The sequence below is a fragment of the Amblyraja radiata genome, chromosome 5 (assembly GCF_010909765.2).
Source record: "Amblyraja radiata isolate CabotCenter1 chromosome 5, sAmbRad1.1.pri, whole genome shotgun sequence".
Classification (NCBI taxonomy): domain Eukaryota; kingdom Metazoa; phylum Chordata; class Chondrichthyes; order Rajiformes; family Rajidae; genus Amblyraja; species Amblyraja radiata.
This window is the reverse complement of record NC_045960.1, coordinates 33127953-33140051: the sequence shown is the minus strand read 5'-3', so window position 1 is coordinate 33140051 and position 12099 is coordinate 33127953. Positions and strand designations below refer to the sequence as shown.

At 41.7% G+C, this 12099-nt stretch overlaps 1 protein-coding gene across 2 annotated transcripts; it reads left to right on the top strand.

The window, feature by feature from the left end:
- The first annotated feature begins 438 nt into the window (after positions 1-438).
- Positions 439-9388, top strand: LOC116973172 (interleukin-22 receptor subunit alpha-2-like). 2 transcript variants are annotated; one of them, XM_033020975.1, is made up of 6 exons: positions 439-636; positions 2728-2845; positions 4019-4197; positions 5502-5674; positions 8342-8492; positions 9035-9388. In XM_033020975.1, the coding sequence occupies exons 1-5, from the start codon at positions 567-569 to the stop codon at positions 8489-8491; spliced, it is 690 nt and encodes a 229-aa protein (XP_032876866.1). In that variant the 5' UTR covers positions 439-566; the 3' UTR covers position 8492; positions 9035-9388. The 2 variants fall into 2 exon arrangements, with proteins under 2 accessions (XP_032876866.1, XP_032876868.1); XM_033020977.1 differs by lacking the exon at positions 8342-8492.
- The last annotated feature ends 2711 nt before the right edge of the window (positions 9389-12099 follow it).

The following is a 12099-nucleotide window of genomic DNA, read 5'->3' as shown; positions in this document are numbered from 1 at the left end:
GGGTTGGACAGGCTAGATGCAGGAAGATTGTTCCAGATGTTGGGGAAGTCCAGGACAAGGGGTCACAGCTTAAGGATAAGGGGGAAATCCTTTAGGACCGAGATGAGAAAAACATTTTTCACACAGAGAGTGGTGAATCTCTGGAACTCTCTGCAACAGAAGGTAGTTGAGGCCAGTTAATTGGCTATATTTAAGAGGGAGTTAGATGTGGTCCTTGTGGCTAAAGGGATCAGGGGGTATGGAGAGAAGGCAGGTACAGGATACTGAGTTGAATGATCAGCCATGATCATAGTGAATGGCGGTGCAGGCTCGAAGGGCCGAATGGCCTATTCCTGCACCTATTGTCTATGTTTCTATGTTTCTATGTGCTGTAGATTATTGTCTCTACTTGCAGTAAATGTTTTGATTCTATCGTACAGGCTATGTCTACGGGAAGAGGTTTTGCTCCATTAAACCCCCTACTGCCAAGAGGGAACTTTATATAAACATCTTTCAACTAAAATAGTTTCATTTCTGCTTTTCTATCTGATAAAAGCCATTCCAGAGCCATTGGTGGAGGAGGCAAGATGGGTCGATTCTCCCTTCCGCTCTTTGTGATATTGGGTTTCACACATTTGGTTGGTGCACAGGTTTCAGGTAAGCGAACCATGTGTTACTTTCATGTCTGTCTATAGATATACTGTGCCTTGGGAAGTATATCAGTTAGTCACTCTTAGCACAGGTGGGTTTCAAGAATAGTATTAGTACAACTGGGCCGTGATTTTCCATCCGTTAATTTTTAGCGGGATCACAATGAATTGTTTAGTAGTTAAAAACACGTGAATTTGGCAAACTACTTTGTTAGACACAAAGTGCTGGAGTAACTCAGTGGGCCAGGCAGCATCTCTGGAGAAAAAGGATAGATGACGTATCGAGTCGGGACCCTTCTTCAGACTGAAAGTTTATTTCTGAACTTTCAGTCTGAAGAAGGGTCCTGACCAGAAACGTCACCTATCCTTTTTTATCAGAGATGCTGTCTGACCTGCTGAGTTACTCCAGCACTTTGTGCCTACCTTTGTATGAACCAGCACACTACAAACTGCTCGGTTAACCGTTTCTGGCTGTACTAAAGACATGGAAATGGTCAGAACAAAATGAAAACAGATTATTCAAATAAACATGGGTGTTTGGCTGCCTTTAACAAAGCTTCACTGTCCCACCAGCATAGATTGTAACATTCCTAGGTCAGGACCAAACTGCTCTAAAAACTGGATAGTGAAAACAGGTGAACCTAAATGCTGGTAGTTTTCTCATGCTATTAGTCATTGGTTGCTTACTCGCAGGAGTTTAGAAGGCTAAAGGGCGGATCTCATTGAAACCTACTGGATAATAAAGGGCCTGGATAGAGTGGATGTGGAAAGGATATTTCTAGCAGTGATAGAGTTTAGGACCAGAGGACTCAGCCTTGGAATAAAAGGATGTGCCTTCATAAAGGAGATGAGGAAGATGTTTTTTAGCCAGAGGGTAATGAATCTGTGGAATTCATTGCCACAGTCAGCTGTGGGGACCTTGTCGATTGGTATTTTTAAAGCAGAGATTGATAGATTCTTGATGAGTACGGGTATCAAAGTTTACAGGGAGAATGCAAGATAATGGAGTTGAGAGGAAAAAATCGATCAGCCATGATTGAATGGCAGAATATACGATGGGCTGAATGGCCTAATTCTGCTTCTATGGTCATATGGTCTTATTGTCCTATATGGAGAATGAGCCACCACAAGGATTACCTGCACTGATCAGATGTCCCTTATGCTTTTCTCATTCTGATTTGGAGATTCTCTCATGAGGCCTTTATTAATCCATCAGATTCGGCCTCAGAACCATAAATCATTGGAGGCAGACTTCATGACAGTGGGGAGGTTGTGCTACGATTTGGGATATTAGGGATTAGGGAGAGTTATGAAGGATGCGCCAATCTTCACATTTAAACATAGTCCGCTATCTTCTGAACTCCACTTGTTCAACTGATGCTTACAGTTCTGGGTCGAAAAGATATAAAGAACCTATAAATCATAATAAACACGGAATGCCGGAGTAACTCAGCGGGTCAGGCAGCAGGTACACAAAAATGCTGGAGAAACTCAGCTGGTGCAGCGGCATCTATGCAGCATGTCTGGTAGCATAGAGATGCTGCCTGACCCATTCCAGCATTTTGTGTCTATCTTCGGTGTAAACCTTCTTATACTATTAATCATAATGCTACAATTTTAGACTTTAGACTTTAGAGATATAGCTGAATGACAGAGCAGGTTCAAGAGATTGATGCGCCTAATTCTCCTCATATGACTTATGTTCTTAAAAACCTACATTGGTTATAAAATGTTTTCTATTGCATGACACATTAAAAATTAAATTTTAGCCTGTCATCACAATGGCTAGTCCTCTTGAGCATTCAAGATATACTTTTCCTGACTAGCCCTGGAATGCAAAGATTTGATGTCCTTCATTATTGAAATCATCCCAGGCGGTCCCAGAGCAGGCAAGACTTTACACTAGAGGGTACAAATTATTAGTCAAAATGGTGTCATAAAATATAATTGTTTAAAAAAATTCACAAACTTAAAGTGGTACCTGTATTTCCAAGGCAATTCGGGAGATCAGAATAAAGATGTTGCAAAACTTGCATAAAGACATGTGCTTTTTAACCTTCTTATCATTCAACATAACCAGTTTTTGTCTTAACTTCAGGTCATATTCCAGAGCCACAGCAGGTGAACTTCAAGTCGAATGACTTCTTCAACGTTTTACAGTGGCGGAAAGGCAGTCACAACAGCATGAATGCAGTTTACAACGTGGAATACAAAATGTTGGTCTCTTTCACTGAGATAAGTATTAGGGTCTGCAAGAAGGTAGCCAAAGAACCTGGCAGATACAACAGATAACAATAGAAGATACTTCATACCATAAAGGCCATCAGGATAATAAAATGATAAATAGCAAGCCAACTAGGTGAAAAATATTAACCAGTTATTGGGGCTCAGAATAAAAAGGGATGGATAGTACTTAGAGGTACTCGGGGTGAGGCCTAAAGAATATTATAGGCGTTAATGAACAATGAAGAGGTCATTTATATTAATCTAGCATGAGAAAAAGTATTGATTTAAATTATCTAGAATATGCTCTATAAATGATTGAAAAGTGACAGCCTGAAAAATAATAGTCTAGATTTAATTTAGTTTAGAGATACAGCGCGGAACCAAGTCCACCCTGACCAGCGATCCCTGCTCACTAACACTTTCCTACACATGCTAGGGACAATTTACAATTTTATCAAGCCAATTAGCCTACAAACCTGTACGTCTTTGGAGCGTGGAGAGGATACCAGAGCACCCGGAGTAAGCCCACGCAGGTCACGGGGAGAGCGTACAAACTACATACGGACAGTCCCCATAGTCAGGATCGAACATGGGTCTCTGGCGCTGTAACTCTGCCGCTTAGTCACATGCGCCACACACTGGACATATATCAAGCCCCACTATTTGTTCCATGTTAGATAAAGCAGTAACCTCTCAAAGTTTCACATGAGTGGGGACAATTGTCCGAGCACTATCATAGAATCTATATGTATTCCAAGGGTGTCTGAGATGTGTAGGAAGGAACTGCAGATGCTGGATTAAACTGAAGATAGACATAAAATACTGGAGCAACTCAGCATGGCAGCAGTATCTCTGGAGAGAAGGAATGGGTGACGTTTTGGATCAAGATCAGTCTGAAGAAGTGGCTCGACCCGAAATGTCACCTACAGTATTCCTTCTCTCCAGAGATGCTGCCAGTCCCGCTGAGTTATTCCAGTATTTTATGTCCATCGAAGAGTGTGTCAAGTTGACTGGGTTGCGTATTCTTATTGGTTACTTTGTCAAACTTGTCTTCCAATGGATTTCATATTGAGGTAGTAATCTGCTGAAATGCTAATAATCCATTTGATGGCTTGCTTTATTTGATGCACTTGCTTCAACCTAAACAAAGTTATCACTTGTAGGTATGGAGAGAAGCACTGGAATAACAAGACAGAATGCTGGAAGATTCATCACATGTTCTGTGATCTAACACAAGAGACCAGACGTTTCATGGAGCCACACCTTGCACGAGTTAAAGCCCTTGAGGCCAATGGTCAATCAAACTGGGCCATGAGTGCAACGATTATACCTTTTTGGGAAAGTAAGTAATTATTCATTTAGTTTAGAGGTACAGCATGGAAACAGGCCCTTCAGCCCACCGACGATCCGCGCCGACCACCGATCCCCGTACACTAGCGCTATCCTACACACTGGTGACAATTTATAATCCGAAGCCAATTAACTTACAAACTTGTACGTCTTTGGAGTGTGGGAGGAAACCGGAGCTCCCGGGGAAAACCCCTGCAATCCTGGGGAGAACGTACAATCTCCATACAGACAGCACCCGTAGTCTCTGGGGCTGTAAGGCAGCAACTCTACCGCTGCGCCAACATGCTGCCCTTTAGTATTAATATGTTCATCATTACCGATGAGTACTTCTAATAGATGAGTCATGTGGGACTGAATGACAGAAATGATTACTACTGCATGGGTGCAGCACTCATTTAGCACGGGTAAAAATAATGCACTAGAATTTATAGAGCAGTATCTATAAGGGTCACTAAGGTACAAACGTACCAACGTACATGATATAAAGTGCTCTTTATATCATTTGTGCATCCTGTGAAATAAGCAGCGAATCAACAAAACAAAAACTATAAAATGAGAAGCCTATCCTGAAAAGGCGAGCCTTAGAAAGAAACATGGCCTGACCGCACCAAAGCTGGCTTTAATTTGCTTTCATAAATCCTAAACATGATCCTGGGAAAGATCAATGAATCCAGCAAGCCAGTCACCCACTTGATTTAGACAGGTACATTCAGGTTTGTGTCTGCCGTGCTTTGTAACTATTTTAATAAATACAGTATTTTTGGAAACGCCCCTCCAATATAGAATTCTGTCAAATCTTTGAAAAGTCTCAATAAATAAAACTTGGCTTCTTTCTATATATGCCTGTAGCATGATAATTGTTAAAAATCAATCTATCTATCTAGAAATCACGAATGCATACATATGTATGTTTTGAACTGTGTACAATTTAGTTTAGTTTAGTTTAGAGATACAGTGCAGAAACAGGTAACCTTCGGCCCACCAAGCCTATGCAGACCAGCAATCACCCCGTACACTAACACTATCCTACACACATTAAGCACAATTTACAATATTTACCAAGCCAATTAACCTACAAACTTGTATGTCTTTGGAGTGTGGGAGGAAACTGGAGCTCCCGGTGAAAACCCACGCAGGTCACGGGGAGAACCTACAAACTCTGTACAGACAGCACCCGTAGTCAGGACCAAACCCAGGTCTCTGGCGCTGTAAGACAGCAACTTTACTGTACGCCATCCTAAAATGTATTCACATTAATATGTTTTCATCTTCTGTCCCATTTTGTTTTATCTTTAGCTGTCATTGGTCCACCAAGGATTAAACTCATACCCAAGGCAAGATCGATACTGGTGAAAATGCTTCCTCCTCGAACGCCTTTCAGAAAGAAAAATGGCTCCTGGATTACATTGGATAAAATATACAATGGCATTGAATATCTAATAGAAATTTCAGGCAATCTGGTGGAAAATGTAAGATTAAAGCTATTTCCATCATGGTAGTAATGCACCAATAGTCGTGTTAAAAGGAAGGTCCATGATATTGGCATTCACATCTGAAATCCTCACACTTACTCATTCCCTTGATGGTGACTTCTTCTGACACATTGTATGAAAGCAAAGGGTGTTTGTTACAGGATTTATTGGGCATAACCAATGGGTCAGTGAAACAGCCTGGGATTAAAATACCAGCAAGTCCTTATATTCTAAGGGTGACAGTTTATTAGTTTATAAAGTTCTATGTTCTAAAATAAGGGGTTAGTTAGTTCAGGAATGTGGAGCTGCAGTGTTAAGGCCATGATCTTAATGAACAAAGGAGCAGACTCAAGACGCCAAAAGTCATATTTCTGCTTCTTATATATCAGGCTCCCGATAGAGGAACATCAGGCAATGCCCATACTCACATCTGTGTTTTTATAATCACTGTGCCCCTTCAAAAGTGATCAAATTTAAATCACTGCATGCCACCCAACAGATATATTGCCTTGTCTGATGTAGAAGACAACTAAATAATCCATTTCAATGGAAAGAATTACAGGAAGTGAAGCAGCCACTTATAAGGGGGCGCTGCTCTGTGCAGCAGCCATGTCAGCAGCGCGTCAGTTTTTTCAACCTTTTTAATTTTTTTCGTATGTTTTAAAGTCTGCATTTAATGTTCCTTCATGTGTTTTGTGTGGGGGGTGGTGTGGGGGGGTAAGGGGGAAACCGCTTCGGTCGCCTCCTCCATGGAGAGGCGACTTTTTCCAGGTCGCCTCCCCCGTGGCCTAGCATCAAGGATCGACGCGGCCTTTCCCGGAGACGCAGCGGGCGCAGCGTAGACTCTCGTCATGGAGCGGGTTAGCCCTCGTTGGGGCTCGCTGGAGGGGAGCGCTCCGTTTCGCTGGCCTGGGGCAGCCGGCAGCCTGAAGTCGCAGCCTGAAGCCGCAGTCTGCAGAGCTCCAGCTGGTGCGGCGTCTACAGCCCGGGATCCCTCGCGGGGGACCCGGGGGAAGAAGAAGCCATCACTGCCGGCCCGCAGCCAACTTCTACCGCGGGCCCGGCATGGACTTACCATCACCCCGGGAGGGGAGCTTCGACCGCCGGCCCTGCAGTTTACGGTGCTTCTGGCTGCGGCGGGGACTTTAAATCTCGACCGCCGGCCTGCAGCCTACACCATCTTAAAGCCGCGGTCTCCGGTGAGGAAGAGCCGATCCTGGACTGACTCTGGACTCTGGTCCTGTACACGGGGGGGAAATGGAGGAGGACTGGCCAAATTTTTGTGTCTTCCACCACAGTGATGAATGCTGTGGTGGATGTTTGTGTTACAGTTTTATTGTGTGTTCTTTATTATTGTACTGCTGCTGACAACCCAAATTTCCACCGACCCTGGTTGTGTGGCAATAAATTATATCTATCTATCTATCTAATAGTAAGAGTAAATCAGATAAATAAAACAGAGAAAATACATTCTTTTGTTTTCATATTTAATTATAGTTTTGTGGACAAATTTGGAAAATAAAACGGATTTTATCCATATCAGATAATGAAACGCCTAGATAGAGTGGATGTGGAAAGGATGTTTCCACAAATTCTAGAACCAGAGGGACCTCTGAATAAAACAGTGGCTAGAACAGCCTCAGAATAAAAGGACATAAAAGGAATGGAGATGTGGATCAATTTCTTTAGCCAGAGGGTGGCGAATTTATGGAATTCATTGCCACAGACGGCTGTGGAGGATACAACATTGGGTGCGTTTAAAGAAGAGATTGATAGGTTATTGATTAGGAAGGGCACTAAAGGTTACGGGGAGAATGCAGGAGAATGGGCTTGAGAGGGGAAATAGATCAGCCACGAATGAATGGCAGAGTAGACTGAATGGGCTGGAGTACCTAACTCTGCTCCTATGTCTTATGGTCATATGTACATACTTATACAACAGTTTATCAGTTTGAATGTGGGACCCATGATGGCAGCCTGAAAAGTGCTACCCTCCACAGCTAGATAAGGTGTGCTATTTGTGTTTCAAAGCATCGCTATGCTCTTTATCAGCCCCTGCAACATTTCTGTGCCAATTAACACAATTAACTAAGGTGATACCAATGTGACATTTTTTTTTATAGACAAGGATACTAAAGGTAACAGAACCAAGGTGGAAAATGGACAGATAAGCCATAATCTCATCAAATGATGCAATAGACAAAGAGGGTGAATGTTCTATTCCTGTTCCTGTGTTTTAATCGAATTGTAATTGCCCTCAGTGGTGCAGCTGGTAGAGCTGATGCCTTACAGCACCAGAGAGCTGGATGCTGTCTGTGTGGAGTTTGTACATTGTCCAAATGACCACGTGGATTTCCTCCAGTGGCTTCAGTTTGTTCCCACATCGGGTTTTAAATTGACCCAAAGGTCCTGTTTCCATTCTGTATCTATAAACTAAACTAATGTAAAGTGTGAAGAGATTTACAATCTGCATCAATGTTTCTGCAAGACATATAATACCAGGTTATTCATCCACCTATAAAGTAGAAAGCATTGGGAGCAAAACGAGAAGAAAGATGGGATAGAAATTCTTACACAAAAATTGTACGAATTTTGCCACATTTTTTAAGTGGTATTAAATAATTTTGTTTAAAATAAAGGAACCAAAATTTCCTATTTTTGCAGAGATCCGACTTATATACAGCAGCTGGCATCACCTTGAGCGTATGGAACCTGAAACCAAAAGCAACTTACTGCGTCCGCGCCCAAATTAAGATCCTCCTTTTCAGCAAAGTCAGTGACTACAGTGGAAAGAAATGTGTGACAACATTTTAGGGTAAGTTATAAGGAAGCTGGTCCGACTAGAAAATAATAGATATAACATCAGTTGCTGGATTGGCAAGGGTGCTTTTATCCTTCCATTTTATTTAATGCTGGCGTTAATATCCATCTTTTCGGTGTAAAACAATTTGCTAGTTATTTTGTTTTTTCCTCTTCACCATCCCTTTCTGAAGGTGAGGACGCATAATTAGGAAAGAGGTTTCGAGGGATATGGGCCAAACGCAGGCATGTGGGACTCGTGTAGATGGGACATGTTGGTTGATGTGGGCAGGTTGGACCGAAGGGGAGGGGGATTTCCAGACTGTAAGACTCTACAGTATAACAGTATATTAAATGGCTTTGAAGTTGCCTGAGGTCAATGTTTATATCTCATGGTTGTAACAGATCAGGATATGCCTGTTGAAATTCTATACCCGGATTCTATTAGTAAGTTTTTAATTTATGAAACAATTGATCTCCTTTCATTGTTCTGTAATATAATTAATGATCCGGTCTAAAAGGGTAAATGGTACATGACCACTTCTGTTTCCTGCCCAGATAACCAATAAGAAGTCGTAATGGAAAGGCAACATGGAAGAAGAATGTCTGAATGCACTTTTATCAACTTCATGATCAAATCAACAAAAGAAAAAAATATCAAAAATCGTTTCTTATTTCTTTGTGGCAAATGAGCAGACGGCCGATATAAAAAGTTCAAATTGTTTAAATTCAATGTTAGTTTACTGAAAATCACAATCTTTATTTTAACTGGAGTATTTGTATTAAAATTAAGTTTAAAGATGATTATTTTAACTGTGTGCTACAAATCACTCTATGTATTTTGGGAAGATCTATACTTCAAACTATCATTCAGACGTAGTAGATTTTAATAAAATTAACTTTGAAACATTATTTCTTCAAAAGCCTAATGTATTTACAAGCAATGTATATTCAACAATCTGTACTCATGATTCATTCAGAGGCATACAGCTTTAGTTTTAAAAACTCCCCCTCCCTTTCCCATGCTTCTGGCTGCCATTAATTTCTATTTCAGAATTGTTCCTGCACCAGGTATCCAAATCTCTTCCAAACACAACTTCAAACTCTAATTTACCATTGCTCTCACATGATTCTGCCTGGTCCTTGAAGGTCTAGGTTGTCTCTCACCAACTTGGTGTCCACCTCAATAGAAAGGTATAGATGCACAGAATATTTTGCCCAGAGTAGGGGAATTGAGGCCCAGAGGACATTGGTTCAAGGTGAAGGGGAAAATAGGAATCTGAGGGGTAACCTTTTCACACAAAGGGTGGTGGGTAAATGGAACAAGCTGCCAGAGGAGGTAGTTGAGGCTGGGACAATAAAATTGACTTTGACTTTGACTTTAACTATCCCAACGTTTAAGAAATAGTTAGACAGGTACATGGATAGGACAAGTTTGGAAGGATATGACCAAGCGCAGGCAGGTGGGTCGAGTGTAGCTGGGACATTTTGGCCGGTGTGGGCAAGTTGGGCCGAAGGTCCTGTTTCCACACTGTATGACTCTAAAGAGATTTGTTCCACATATTGCTGACAGTCACTATTGATCTGAATCCTAACTGGATTAACCACATCAGTACCATAGTTACAGGAACATGTCCAAGGTTGGCTATTTTGCAGCAAGTCCGCCTCCTGATTCCCCCAAAAGCTTTCCACAAAATAAAAGGAATAGACAGGGAGTTTATTGCCAACTCTTTATTACCTTCGGGAAGGTAGTAATTTACTAGCCCACTTTGGAAGGAGTTTTGAGTCAACAGTATTGTTGTGGACCTATCCATCAGTTCTCCTCAGTAATGCCATATAGCCAACATTATAGCCATGGGCCATAGAGGTGTTGCAGCCTGCTGTCAAGCCCTGGAAGGTCTGAGGTGTTCAAGGTCAACTGAACAGTCTTCTGAAGTGTGTAGGAAGGAATCTTCTCTAATCAGCCCCTGTCTAGCTAACTGCATATACGTCTTATATAGACAATAGACAATAGGTGCAGGAGTAGGCCATTTGGCCCTTCGAGCCAGCATCGCCATTCAATGTTATCATGGCTGATCATCCCCAATTAGTACCCCGTTCCTGCCTTCTTCCCATATCCCCTGACTCCGCTATTTTTAAGAGCCCTATCTAGCTCTCTCTTGAAAGCATTCACAGCTGGTGATTCCACATGGCATGATGACACTTATAGTCCACCCTCTGCATGTGATTCCAGTGTCTGAGAAGGAGATTGCTATTGTTATCTGATGCTACATCTTCAGGAAGGCAAGCTGCCCATTCTCAGCCTGAAATCATAAGGTCATAAGGAATAGAGTAGTATTAGACCATTCGACCATCAAATCTACTCTGCCATTCAATCATGGCTGAGTTATCTCTCCCTCCTAACCTCATTCTCCTGCCTTCTTCCCATAACCTCTGACACCTGTACTAATCAAGAATCCATCAATCTCAGCCTTAATAATATCCACTGTCTTGGCCTCCACAACCTTCTGTGGCAAAGAATTCCACAGATTCACCACCATCTGACTAAAGTAATTTCTCCTTCCTAAAAGAATGTCCTTTAATTCTGAGGCTAAGACCTCTAGTTCTAAACTCTCCCACTAGAAGAAGCATCCTCTCCACATCCACTCTATCCAAGCCTTTCACTATTCTGTATGTTTCAATGAGGTCCCCCCTCATTCTTCTAAACTCCAGCAAGTACAAGCCCAGTGCCCACAAATGCTCATCATAGATTAACCTACTCACTCCTGGGATCATTCTTGTAAACCTCCTCTGGTCCCACTCCAGGGCCAGCATATCCTTCCTCAGATATGGTGCCCAAAATTGCTCACAATATTCCAAATGTGGCCGCACTAGCACTTTATAGAGCCTCAAAATTACATCCCTGTTTTTGTATGTATACAAGCTCTCTTGAAATGCTGTCACCTGCATTTACACCATCCAAAATGAAAGATAAACACTGTAGAAACAACAAACTGCAGATGCTAGTTTACAAAATAAAGTCACAAAGTGCTGGAGTAACTCAGCAGGTCAGGCAGTATCTCGGGAGAACAAGGGTAGGTGACATTTCGGGTCGGGTCCCTTCTTCATAAACACAGAGATAAACACAAAGATAAACAGATGGATTAGCTTTCACTGTCTGGGCAGAGCAGAGTGACAGAAAAGAGGAAAAGTTGACAGATGAACGAGACAAATAAGACATAAAAAATAACGAAGGAACAATTCTTTATGATAATAACAGGAAAAAGAAAGAAAAACAGGGAGGAAATAAACAAGCTGAGCCAATATCACAGATACGTGACTGTATCAGAACTCATTCTTTTTGTGTTCAAATAACTCACAAAAGAACTGATGGACTGGGGCCATCGTTTGTGCTGGTTGTCAAAGATGTGTCTTCAATATTTCTCACTTTCTCTGGCATTCAGAAGGATTATTGAACGACGAAAAAAATAAACAGCTTTAAAAATTATAAAATTTACATCCAAAAGATGGTTGAATATGTTGCATTAGGTCTAACTGTGAGCAGATGCTACATTGTATACGCAAGCTCACCTTTTCCATCAATGAACAATTGTATTCATTTTGTTTGTTCACAAAATGTTCAC